At 38.4% G+C, this 13,861-nt stretch overlaps 1 protein-coding gene across 2 annotated transcripts in view; it reads left to right on the forward strand.

Moving 5' to 3' along the window:
- The window catches only part of LOC122873184 (collagen alpha-1(XI) chain-like), a 47,235-nt gene that overhangs the window by 7,021 nt on the left and 26,353 nt on the right, over positions 1-13,861 (forward strand). For both annotated transcript variants that reach the window (XM_044189576.1, XM_044189575.1), the window contains exons 2-5: positions 12,047-12,214; positions 12,328-12,419; positions 13,112-13,233; positions 13,410-13,572. In XM_044189576.1, the coding sequence (XP_044045511.1) occupies positions 12,091-12,214; positions 12,328-12,419; positions 13,112-13,233; positions 13,410-13,572 (501 nt within the window). In that variant the 5' untranslated portion in view covers positions 12,047-12,090. The remainder of the gene's footprint in view (positions 1-12,046; positions 12,215-12,327; positions 12,420-13,111; positions 13,234-13,409; positions 13,573-13,861) is intronic.

The raw sequence follows: 13,861 nt of genomic DNA on the forward strand, positions 1-13,861 counted from the left end.
CAGCGAGCAGGTGACTTGGCAAAGCCTCCACCATGTTGTCTCCACCTGCTCTGTCTGAGAAGATGCTGAGAAAGCTGAAAAGTATTTATGTCATGTCCCAATAGCCTTTAAGTCATTATTAACTACCTGGCTTTGTACTGAAGATTAAAAGAAAACTTGCCTGCCAGCTACTTATTATAGTTTATTTGATCAATGATAGATAAAGAAATAAAGTGAAAACAAATGCAAGACAGAGGCTGTAAGGCTTTTTTGCAATATGATTATCACACTATATCATGTAGTAACACTCACACATTCTGGGTGAAACCTCACTCTGTCTGTGAAGGTCATTACTGAAATGACTGTGTGACCTCTGGACCTTTAGGGTCATCTGGGGTCAAACTAGGTCAGGGTGTGAACCCTATAGCATCTCACACCTGGCTGTCAGAGAACACATTCTTGTAAATAAGAATTTATTAGTAAAAAAACGTCCTGGTAAAGAGAAAAACAGATACACAGAAAAACAAACTTGTACACATACTCCCACACACATACACACAGTTTAATGCGTACTTCCATTTTCCTCTTATATTTCTCTTTACTCAGTTACTCGACAAACTCTTTCATAACACCCATTATTAAACTGTCTGCAGTTACATGTTACTCTTGATTTTTTGCTTACTGTCAAATGCGATCACACACCTGGCTGTCAGCAGGTTTGGTGTGAATTATGATCCTAGTTATCTGAGCAATGTGGTCAAGTTACGGTCAAGCATGTCATGGTCTGGCCTAAGGTGTTTCAGGCACTTACCTGGCTCACTGTCTGTATGTAACTTGTGCGCTCAGGTAGCTATAAGCATGACCATCGCTATTTATTGCTTTCAAAGTATTCAATACTCAAAAAACTGATTCTAAAATCACCTGGTTGCCAATGTAAGGTAGAAAAATCCATATATGTTTAGTTTAAAGCCTTTCTGCTACATTCTGATCTAGTTTCTTCCAAAACTACAGTAGTATCTGTATCTGGTGAGGCTCTCCACCAGGTAAACACATTACTAAGTAGAAGATACCTACCTCACCTCTGCGGTGTGTGTTGCTTATATTTCATTGTCTGGCATCAACAACAACAAATAAGCTTTCTATTTGAACCCTAGCACAACGTTTAAAGGTTAAAAGAATAATAATAATCTGGATTTTATGGATGAAAATTTAAAAAATTGCTTCTGGCCACAAATCAAACAGTGATGTTACATCAGGTGTTTTTGATTTAACATATGATGGGAAACATCACCAAGTTGGATATAGCCAGAGGCACAACAGTAGCAGTTTTCTACCACATGTGATTCAGTGTGGAAATCATCTATTTAGATATTTTTAGCCACGCTAGCGGTGTGGCTCAAGGGTTGGCAATGTTGGTCGGTCAGTCAGACCACAACTTTAGGATGGATTGCCATGAAATTTCTGTACAGACATTTGGGTTCTCTTTAAGATAAATTTTAACAACTTAGCTGTACTTTAGTTGTTTAGTGTTTAGTGCTAATCGGCAAATGTTAGTCCAATGACATACACACACACATGGCTTCCCACCCACAAACATTGTCACTCATCTTCTATTTTTTGCTGATGAAGACTGTGAGTTAAAAACTCTGAAGAAGTTAGTAAGTGCACCTTGAGTTCACACACACTGACAGTCATGTTTATTGAAATGCACAACCAAGATGGAGGTATCACTACCAGGAATATAACCCAGGTCCTTGTGATGGTAAAGAAGTACTTAACCCCTGCTTCCTTTTAGATAAATATTAGTGAAATACAGTGTTTATGGTGCATATGTTTTTGGAGTTGGTCCTGTTTTACAACTAGCCTTACTACTTACTGCTAACCTGTAGTCCCTGTTAAATCCCCTCCAGGATATGTTGGATACTTTAAATAACTACAAGGACACAATGAGGGCAGAATCTGAAATGGAGATTCTGCTGAGAGAAATTAAGACAAAGAAATGAAAGTCCAAAGTTGGATATTGCTCAATAATTGAATGAATCTTTTTTAATCCATCTATTGTTGTGTCAATGCATGCACTCCTGTGTGTCCAGGAGCATCGTGAGAGACAAGAGACAGACAAGAGACAAAGAGATGATATCTGTGTGTGTTCTTGTATGTTTAGGAAAGAACAAAATGCAGGTGAAAGAAAACATTCAACCTTCTGTTTATGTTTGATTTTTTTGGTTGTACTGTTGCAGAGGGGGTAATGCTTCCCTCAACTTACCAAAACAACATGTGTGGAGTTGCTGCTGCTCAAATGATATATTTGGAAAGGTTTTTCTCCAGTGATTGATGAGAGTGGTCCTTGTAATTGACAGTTTGAGCAGAATTGTTTAAATGAGGTTTTTAGGTCACTTATGAGCATGTGTGAAGGCATTCCTCACAACACACATTCAGAACAGAAGTGACAAAATGATAACGCAATGAAGCATGAACGCAAATGTGTTTAGATGGAAAATATAAGTATATAAGTAAGTGTGCTGTGATATGTAAGAGTTTGTAACCCATGAGCACAAACAGCTTCCTTATTAAGCTCTTTTTAGCAATGATACAACCTTGTTGCATTTCTATTGATTCATATGGGAAGTAAGCACATTTTGTTCAACATTGAAACTTCTTTAACATGAAAAGAATAATCTTTGTAATAGAAACAACTCTCTTTAAAGTCTATACAGAATTCAATAACACTTTTCTGGAGGGGAAAATGGCAGTCTGTCAGTTGGTGGGTCCATCACTTTGGTCCAGACTGAAATACCTCCACAACTTTTGGATGGATTGCCATGAAATTTTGTACAGGCATTAATGGTCCCTAGTGGATGAAGCCTAATGACTTTAGTGATACCCTGACTTTTCCTCTAACACCACCATGAGGTTGATATTTGTGGCATTGAGTGAAATGTCTTAACTACTATTACTATTAAACTATTGGATGAATTGCCATGAAATGTTGTACAGACATTTATTAACCACAGGAAAAAAATTAATACATTTGGTGATCCCTTAACTTTATCCTTGGGCCATAATCAGGTCAAAATGTTAATGTTTCCAATACTTAGGTTTATGACCAAATATGTGCAAAACTAATGACATTCCCATCATCCTCAGCTGTACTTTGTTTTTAGTGCTAAATCATGACGTAAATGAAACATGTGACTTAAACGTCCACTGAAGTTTTCACTGAAGTAGGAAAATATCAGATCTGTGTGGACTGATGAGGAGACTGTACGTTCCTCAAATGAATACATGAAATAAACATAAATGCCATATTTCCACCACTTTTCTACATTGTTTTCCAGCATTGGAGGTTTGACTGGCACTCTTTTTATTACGTCATCTCATTGCACTGTCTTCTTGTTTAGTGGTTAATCGTAGAAAAGGTTTCAGTCGTAGTCATCTGGACGTTTCAGCTCCCATTCCGGATGGGAGCTGAAACGTCTTGATTCTGAAAACAGTGTCCAGATGACTACGACTGAAACCTTTTCTAAAATAGAACATTCCTGGACTGAGACTGGGACTGTTTATCTCAATGTGCTCTACTCCTAATCTTCACATAACAGTAGTGGATAGAAACACACAATCATTCACATTTTCTTTTGACGATTTTCTGGAAATTCTGTTAAAATTTGCGCTACAATTGGATGAAATATCAGCATGCTTGTGAGCATGTTAGCATGCTGATGTTAGCATTCAGTTCAAAGCACCGCTGTGACTAAGTACAGCCTCACAGAGCCACTAGCATGGCTATAGACTCTTGGTTTTGACACAATAGACACTTGTGGAGTTAGTACTATTTATCTATTATTATTTATTTATTTTATATTGTACCCTGTTATAATTGAAGTCAGATTTCTCCTAGTTTACAACAAATACAGTTGATTCTGGTGTAGTGTCTCTGTTCGGCCTTTCCCAGCCCAGTCAGAAAGCCATCTCAATTAATTTAGGGCAAAAACAAAACCCACCAATGGGAATAAACTGATTGAGCCACGTTTAACACTGTCTGAATAAATATGAGACTGAATTGACTTGAATATGTACAAAGCTGTTAATCAGAGATGTGGTGATCAGTTAACAGTTCAAATTGACTGATACCTCTGTGTTTTTTTAACTTGTAATGCAGCCACAGCCACTGACCAGCAACTGACAGAAAAAATATCAGGTAGAAGAGCAGCAGTAGTCAGTTAATGTACGGAGCAAGTCATGTAACTGGGCTGCTCAGTAAGTGGTAGTAGGTGGTTCTTTGGTTATTTATTTGGTTGTTCCCACAAGTAACCAAATGAACCATCTGGCTTAGTATTCAGAAAGAGTTCTTTTATTACTAGTGATACTCAGCGTTTCATTTCATCATTAAATACTATTTACTGCACTGTCAGGGTTTTATTTAGAAATATTTTATCAGGTACAGAACCTTTTTCAATAAGGTGGTACTGTGGAACAATCAGAACAATAACTTTTTGGCCAGCCGCAGAAGATACCGGAGATAATTGTTATAATCAGGACTACAAGTATGAAAGAGCGGATATGTGTCTTTGCAGTATGTGATTGACTGTTTGCTTGATGTTGAGCTTGCAAATTCATAAAGCACAACTATTATTTTGCCCGTGCAGCTCTCACTGTAGTCAAGTGTTGCTATCTAAATTAATTTCTCTGATTAAGTGAAGTCACCATTTGCTGCACACTTGGCTGTCCAGTAAACTGCTAACTTCTAGTATATCGAACAATTTTCCAACAGAAAATACTCAAAAAAGCACATTAATAAAATGCTCATCATCATCATGTTTATAGTAGGCCTGTGTGCTATAAATTTTCTTATGTTTGAAAATAAGCTCATTCTTTGTTCTCCAAAATCAAAGTCACTATATGACGCAACACCCAACAATAATAGAGCACAGAGCCACAAAAAGCAATGTCTAACTGTCCGAGAAGACTTGGAGCCCTGTGACTGACAAATATTGATGCAGTCTTTGATCTGTGTTTGAGAGGAAGAGTGGAATGAATGTATGTGACACCCTTCGTTGTTCATTTGGATCAAGAGGAGAGAAGATTACGAATGAGATGTTGAGACTTGAGATGATGTGTGATTTCAACATGCGTGCCACAGATTCCTAGAAGGAGATAAGCAGCACATGTCTGCCTGTCTGTTAGCTTCTTATTCCCTCTCTCTGTCACTGATATTAAGGATTCACCTAAGTAAATAAATGTGTGTGTGTGTGTGTGTATGTGTGTGTGCTGTATGCACAGACTAATGTGTGTGTATCAGACAGCAGGAGAGAATATCCAGTGTTTCTTTGATCAGAGCCAGCTGAACTGGGAGGAAAGAAAACATATGGTCCCTCCATCCTATTTCTCCTTCTTGTCTCTTCTCCTCTGGTTTTCATCTCCCTCTTTTTTTATTCTCCTGATGTAGTCTCTGAGGAGAGTCATGTCAGATGTTTGAGATATTGAGAAAAGTGGCCGGAAGAGAGAGTTTGCAGGAGAAAGAGTAAAAGAGGCAAAGGACTGTAATGACAGGCTCCGGGGGCAAATCCTCTGTGGGGGATTTGAACCTGGTGTGATGTCTGTTGTGTGTGTGTGTGTGTGTGTGTGTGTGTGTGTGTGTGTGTGTGTGTGTGTGTGTATTTTGGTGCAGCAGTGTTGGAGCCCCAACTAAACATTAGTTCTTGTTTCTGCAAAAGGCATGTTATTGCATTCTTTGCCATTACTGAGTTAATGACAGACTAATCACAAACACACACATACAACCACACATGTACACAAAAAAGCACTTCCCAGTCCACCCAGTCTTCACTCATACAGTACACACACACACACACACACACACACATAAACACACATAAACACAGACACACATCTGGTTTCCAGAAAATCAATGTTTCCAATGTGGTACCCAATAAATTGTCTGTGTGTTGTTTGTGTCTGTGCGTCTGCTTCACTGCTCCACTAATTTGTGTGTCCTGTATGTATAAATGTGGAACCTTAAACAGAGATGGACCTCTAAATCAAGATAAAAGACAGTGGCCTCCACTTACACTTCACTGCTTCACATTTATATCACCCAGCATTTTGTAACAGATCAACACTTGCAATGTCTGTCCATCCATCCATACATCTATAATTAGGCATCTAGACATTGTTAATCAGATCAGGTATTGGTCATAGATGATCCACATTAAATACAGTTTCTTTGTCAATGTCATATAATTCACTGTTTCCGCTATCAGTTACATACCTTACATAAACGTGATCCACACAATGTGGTTAGATTTGGAGAGAGAGCACTGGTATCGGATCTGAAATCTAACATGTGGTAACTGAATCAGTATTGGAACTTCAGCACACTGGATTTTAAAATGTAAAAATACTTCAAGGGGATCAAGTGTTGGCTTTTTGGCTTTCATTTGAGAGTGTTCACAGTCACACCAGATGAAATGTGTTGGAATTGTTTCCCCTTTCATACATTGGTCCCAATTGTAAGGGATAACAAGTAACTGGGCAAATTAACATAAACTTAAGTAAATTGTTAGTATTTGTCATAAATTGCAGTCAATGGCTATGATAATGGTAGTGCTCTTTCAGGTCTGTACTGCTGCTATCTTAATTTCTTGGTTGTTTCGAGGGATTTTTGTCTTCAGTCTGGTCTTCTGCAGGTCAGGTGAAACACATCATTAGTTGAATTTTGGTCAGGTGACTGACTTGGACTGTCATAACATTCCACTATTTTGTCATTAAAACTCCTTGGAAACCTTGTCTGTATGATTAGGATTATTGCCCTGCTGTGTGGTCCTAAAATTGGAGAACTTTGTATGAAAATGGCTACGAGTCCTACATTGTTCACCCAATATGAATGTAAACACCCTCAAAGCCCTAACTGTAAATATGAACGTCAACACTTTAAAGAATACTTTATCAGAACTTGGATCTTATTTTTCTAGTTTTGGCCATCATTTCAGTTATTCAGTTATAATCAGTTCTAACAATGTACTCATCAAAATAACTGCTGCTATCTCGGCAACATTGCAACAGCAAGTTCAATGGGCAAAGAAAGACAAGTGGTCAGAAGATCACACAGGCTGTAAACAAGCAAACTGATTAGTCTCTAAGCCTGTATTTGTAGGTAAAACCTAAAGTGAGCGAACCCAAAATTACAGATATGTTCATGAGAAAGGGAAATGCTAAGTGTTAAAAAAAACTTTTAGGCTAGTAGGGCCGCCCTCAGCACGTAATAATATTACAACCACCCTCCCCGAGTTGATTCTATGTTTTAAAAAATTAATAAATGCCATCAATACTTGTAGGAAAGTAGGAGATGCATGGAAATAATATTGAAAATGAAGTGATAAGTGTATATTCTTTTCTGTCAGGTGGAAGTACCATCCATCTATCTATCTATCTATCTATCTATCTATCTATCTATCTATCTATCTATCTATCTATCTATCTATCTATCTATCTATCTATCTATCTATCTATCTATCTATCTATCTATCTATCTATCTATCTATCTATCTATCTATCTATCTATCTGTTTCACTGTTGTAGCTGAATAGTTCATTCTTGTTGTGGATCTTTCCGTTCAAACTAGTGTCACTCTACTTTATGTTGAAGCTTACATTTGACATGCTCTGCATGTGTGTGCATGTTGATCATGGTGCTCCTCACACCACAGTTTAGAGCCTCAGGACAGCAGCAACTGATGGAGACCAGAACAATGTATGTACAGCACAATATATGTAGCGCGCGTGTGTGTGTGTGTGTGTGTGTGTGTGTGTGTGTGTGTGTGTGTGTGTGTGTGTGTGTGTGTGTGTACGTGCACATCATGTGGATGTTGTTTTGTGCTTGTACATACTATGAATCAACAGCATAGGGAAACATTGCCTGATGTTTTTAAGGGCATATAAAGTAAGAGCAAAGTTTCCATGTCTTGTCTTGTCCTCTGCTGCCCATCATTTCTTGGTATGTATGACTGAAACCCTTCTTCTTGTACACACTACTTGAGTGTCAGGAGTAGTGTCACCTTAAGTCTAAACATGGCTTTAACGTGTGATCACCAGGAGCTACCTTGTAGCCTAAATATGGCTTTAAGAAAAGCATGTTAGCAGCTAGTCATGCTAACATTTGACCAGAAAAATAAAACCCCTAATTACTGTCCTACGGAGGGACGGGGTCACTGAGTAGATAAAAACATGTACACATTTAGCAACGTTCACATGGTTTAGTAGTGCTCGGTTAAAATGCGTTGTTCCCAACTTTAATTCTGGATGTGTTGCTTCAGAATTTCCCCCAAAACAAGATTCAATAATTTTGTTTTGGTGAGCTCACATAAAACAAAAGCAAAACAGCAACGTCAGGACATCGCATAACCACATTGAGACATAAACAATGTGCACTATTTATTAAATGTGTACAGATTAATAGACATGGCTTGTTGACGTGGTCATTTTTGAGGTAGAAGTGTGTGATATCCTATTGGATCACATTATATCTTAAGGTTTTTCTAATGTCTTTGCTCCTCCATTTATGTAACTGAAATGTACAAAATATGAAACTGTCAACATAATGCTGGCCAGTACAACACAACCACACAATGCAGCTTTACACTGTACCACAGAATTAAATCAACACAAAAAACTCAGTAGTAGTAAACAGTAGTAGTCTCGACAAAAAAAATATTTACTTACTGTAAGCGAGGTAATCACACTGCAGGACTGTTGTATTACATTGTACAGGTGTTTCTATTTTTCTGGTCACTCAGAGTACGTTTTGTGTCATGCATGACATCATCAACACTGAAGCTGCAGTGAGGAATCATAGCACAAATCACTGAAAACAAAACTCCTAGATGTCATGTTTCTCAGCCCATAAAGCAATAATAATCACAGGGAGTTTTAAGAATAACTATTGATTCCACACTGGGGAAATTCACTTGTCACAGCAGCTCAGGAGTCAAAAGTAGAGGAAAAGAGTGATTGAGTGATAAATAAAAATAGAAATAAAATAACAATAAAAAATAAAAATAATAAAAACTATGTACCCTTCACAGGATAGTTGCACAGTATTTACTAATATAACGGATATATATGTAGAGGATATATACAGTATAAGGATATATATATATATAGGGATATAAAGACTGATATATATATATAATTATATCATATATGATATGATATACATATATAAATGCTTGCTATATATAAAGCATAATTGCACAGTATGATATAATGAATAATGTGTATAAAAATGTATGAATATGATAATATATATATATAATATGAATAGAAATAATATGTATAATATGCATATAAATATAATAATATAATGATATGTATAAATATAATATGTTTATAAATATGAATAAATAGTGCAAAGTAACTGTGATGTTGTGAGTGGTGGGTCATGGTGACAGACAACAACAGTGTTACATTATGTTATGCTAGTGTTAAAAAGTCTGACTGCTGTCAAGGATCTGTGGTAGCACTCCTTCTTACACTGTGGGGGTAGCAGTCTGTTATTGAATAGCACAGTATTAGCTGTATCAGTAAGTAACATGATGCCCTGCACATGAAAAACAGAATTAGAAGCCTACAGAATGCCAGCAAGCAGGCTGGCAGACAGGCAGATGGACAAACAGACGGACAAAATGAAAAAATGGGTGACAAATGCATCTGGCACTTAGACTCAGACATTATGCCAACCTCTTGTGTGCATACACATGCACGTGTGTGTGACTGTGTGTGTGTGTTGAAAGGTGCGAGGCAGATGGAGGGGTTACGTAAGCCTCAGAAATACGTGTGAAAAGAAGCCATACCAGTAGAGACTTGCCCTCCTCTCCCCTACCATCTATTATTTCCTCTATTTTCCCTCTTTACCCCCTTCTCTCCCTTTTCACTTTCAATATGGTTCACATTTCTCTCCTGTCTCTCCCCCAGTCTTGTCTTTAACATCCCATCTTTTTCTACTTAGTCCATCTCACAGATCTTTGCGACCACTGTGTCCACAGTGTTCAAAAGAATGTGTGCGTACATATGATATGCATTTCTGCTTAAGCCACAACTCTGGATCCGCATCTTTAGATTTCCAAATGTCTCTTGTGTTTCTGTGTGTGTCTCTGTGTGTGTCTCTGTGTGTGTCTGTGTGTGTGCTCTCGGGCTGAGCCATCGTCAGAACACATGTATTCTTTATTGCCCTTGGTTATTAGTCTTTATTGTGTGATGCAGACTGTTGCATGTGTCAGCGCCAAGATGGGCGTTATCATGTGATTACATCAAGCTTCTGCAACAAGTATGTGTCCTAGAAAGAAAGACGCAGTGATAGAGAGAGAGAGAGAGACAGACAAATAGCATATGGTCTGACTAAGTATTTCATTAGTTTGTTTACAAGGTAGTTTAATTATAGGGCCAGTATCACCCACATGTCACAGAGGTAACATCACGCAAAATGAAACAGTTACGTACATTTACGGAAAATGATCAGTTTTGAGTCAGAAAACTCCAAAAATGAGCTAAAAGAGGCTAAAAAGCTCTGTAGATCCATGTTTGATCCATTGTTAATATTAACAATATTGATTGGTGCAGCTTTAAAAATAAGGATAGCAGGTCTTCTCAAATATAGTTTGGTCAACAATCTCACCACTGTTCTAAATCAGTGAACAAAGTATGTTCAATTAAAAGTAACCAGTACTTGCAGTACTCAACTTACCAACAAACACTCTCTGGAGAAATTGATCTGTGCCTGTGGTAAGTGGCCATGGTATAAGTGTGATAATACACTCTGAGGTATCCTGATAAACAGATAATGCAGTTGTCAATCAGGTTTTAATCAACTCGACATTATTTCCGCCTTTTCAAATTTCAGTCATTTATGCCCTCATGTCTCGGCCACTGCAACTCTGATTCAGATTTATTGACTCAAGACCATGGTGTGGAGTACAAACAAAATATACCATGCAATCTTAACAGAACAATGCAGGCAGGAATGAAGTACAACATAAATTAACTTTAAAGAAAGGTAACCAAATTTACCTTATTCCTTATCTTATCCAACTGTAACAACAAAATTAATTTAAACAGATGGACGGTTTGAATGATACTGGCAAGTACTTCTTTCTATTATTATTATTATTATCCTCATGCTTACATTCAAACAAAATGTGATACTCATCTCCCAGACAGTTGTCATTACAGAGGTTACAGACCCTCTGATTCCTGTTCAAGGTTTTATTTCCTCTCTATACTTTGGTTTCACACAAGCATCTTCCCTGTGTGGTATCCCTCAGTTAAACAAAAAGTCATATGGTGAAAAAGCTTTGTCCGTGGCCAAGGCAAAATTATAAAACTCCCTCCCTACTTTTATTCAATTATCGCAGTCCAACGATAGCTTTAAGAATCAACTTAAAAGATACTTTTACTCACTGGCTTTTAGCTGTATCTTATTTCTTGTATGCAAGCTGTGCTGAAGTGTGACGATGAGTGCGTTGGGTGAGAGCATTTTTCTTGTTTTCTTTGTTTTCTGCGTCATAAAATGTTCCTGATGTGGTGACTTAGGGCTCCCACAGGCGCTCTGTAAAGCTGGGGTTGGGACAGAAAGCTGGCAAAGGCAGCCCTGACTAAAGGCTCTTTCAGAATGGGAAGTGGGAAACTCAGAGGATTTAGTTGTCACACACATTAACAAGCACAGATATTACCATTTTTTGCTGCTGCAGTTTGACCGTGTCAAATCACTGAAAGGGCAATAAACTTGGCTTTTTTCTTTCAGTAGCTTAAACCTTGAATGAAGTGCTGCTCTGTGCATACAGTAGATGGTTGTGTCTAGATGGTAACCATGGATTTGCAGACACTCTGGAGAAACAACGCGTACAAATCTTGCAAGAGTTTCGCAAATCCAGGGTTACCATCTAGGCACGACCTACAGTAGATACCCTCACCAATGAAGGTGCTGGCCAGGTGAATGCCACGATGAGCAACATCAGATCAGCTAATCATCAAACCCACCAATCCTTTCCGTCATACTGTTTCTTGTCTCTTTGCAGTTGATCCTATTGATGTCCTGAAGGTCCTGGAGCTGTCGGAGGACATGGAGGGTGTGTCGTTGGAGGCAGGACTGTGCACCAGCAGGGAGGGACGAGAGGAGACGGACCTCTCCTTTAAGATCAACAAGAAGATTCAACTGAGTGCACCCACCAAACAACTCTTCCCTGGTAAGTTTTAATATAACTCCGTGTGGGCTTGGTAGTGTTAGAGACAATAAAAATGTGTAAATATGAATGTATTTGGTCATCGAGAGCTTTTCGTATGTGTGCATTCCCTCCAGATTCGCCATTCCCTATGAATTTCTCAGTGATGACAACAGTTCGAGCTGTGAAAGGCTCACAGGTCTTTCTCCTCTCCCTGTACGACTCGCAGGTACGCATCATACATGCCACATCAGGATGTTGAAACCAAACTTTCACTCATCATGCTGAATGTTTAACAACTCTGCTTTCTGTCGGCTTTCTCGGCATGTTCTCTCTTCTGTACATTTTGTTATAAAAAAGGGAACCTTTAATCTGATAATTCAGCAAAACTATCCATCATACTAACATGCTAGACTGACCTTGAGCAAAAAACTAACTCCCTACCAACCATGTAGTCTTCTACTGGGATCAGCATCACAGGTTGTCCTCAACATGGGAAAATGTTTTGCAAATTTCCATAAATTGCACTACTTTATATTCATTGCACTACTGTTCTGCCCAGTCAAATTCATTATTGTACATATCCATCAGTATACTTCTGTTTATAGTAATGCCATCTGTATATAATGCCCATAGGTACCACTTGTAAAATATTTTCATAATACTGCTCAATATCCTGCATTTATGCACACACTTATCCTGCTCTTGCTTATTGCACTAATGGTTAAACCTAAACTGCGTTTCGGTGCCTTGTACTTGTACATGTGTAATGACAATAAAGTTGAATCTAATCTAATCACTGACTAACATACAGTGTATTCCAAATATAGAGAACCTGAGTATATTTTTAGTAGTCTGACATAAAAACAACCTTCCCCATTATCATTTTATCCTTTCCGTCTGTGTCTCCATGTCTCTCAGGGCACACAGCAGCTGGGTGTGGAAGTCGGCCGTTCTCCTGTCTTCCTGTATGAGAACCATGAGGGTCAGCCACCTCCAGAACTTTACCCCACCTTTAGAAAGATCAACCTGGCTGATGGCAAGTGGGTAACTACACACACACACAGGCACCCATACACACACTTTTGTTTTAAAATTTTGACAAACTTTCCCTGGTTTGGCTGGCGCAGGACTCTAAAAATAAATTTAGACACAAAAGCTTCTCATAAAAGAAAAGTTGTAAAAATAAGTGAATTTCTTCTTCTCTCCTTCCTGCCAGGTGGCACAGAGTAGCTTACGGTGTGGAGGGCCAGGTAGTGACTCTCTACCTGGACTGTGTCAAGCTGGACACCCTGGACCTTCTCAGAGGTCATGACCCCCACGTCAGCACTGAGGGCGTTACTGTGTTTGGGACACGACTGCTGGACGAAGACGTGTTTGAGGTAGGACTGCGAGTGTGTGCATTTACTGTATGTTTGTGTTAATGTGTAAGTGCTATTTAATAAGACATGGAGGGGGTTAAAGGCAAAAGATGAAGTGAATGGAGGTGAAACTGTCACATTTTTGCACATATTAAAAGAAAGAACCATCATCATCACCTCCACACCATCCACCTTGTTATGTGTAAACTCATTTGACTTTTGTTAAAAAAAAACTTGGCAAAAAATACATCAAATGAGAACACACAATAAGTTCCTTGTGTGTGGTAAGGAAGTGCCTCTGCTTGTTGCT

This window comes from Siniperca chuatsi, linkage group LG3 (assembly GCF_020085105.1).
Source record: "Siniperca chuatsi isolate FFG_IHB_CAS linkage group LG3, ASM2008510v1, whole genome shotgun sequence".
NCBI lineage: Eukaryota > Metazoa > Chordata > Actinopteri > Centrarchiformes > Sinipercidae > Siniperca > Siniperca chuatsi.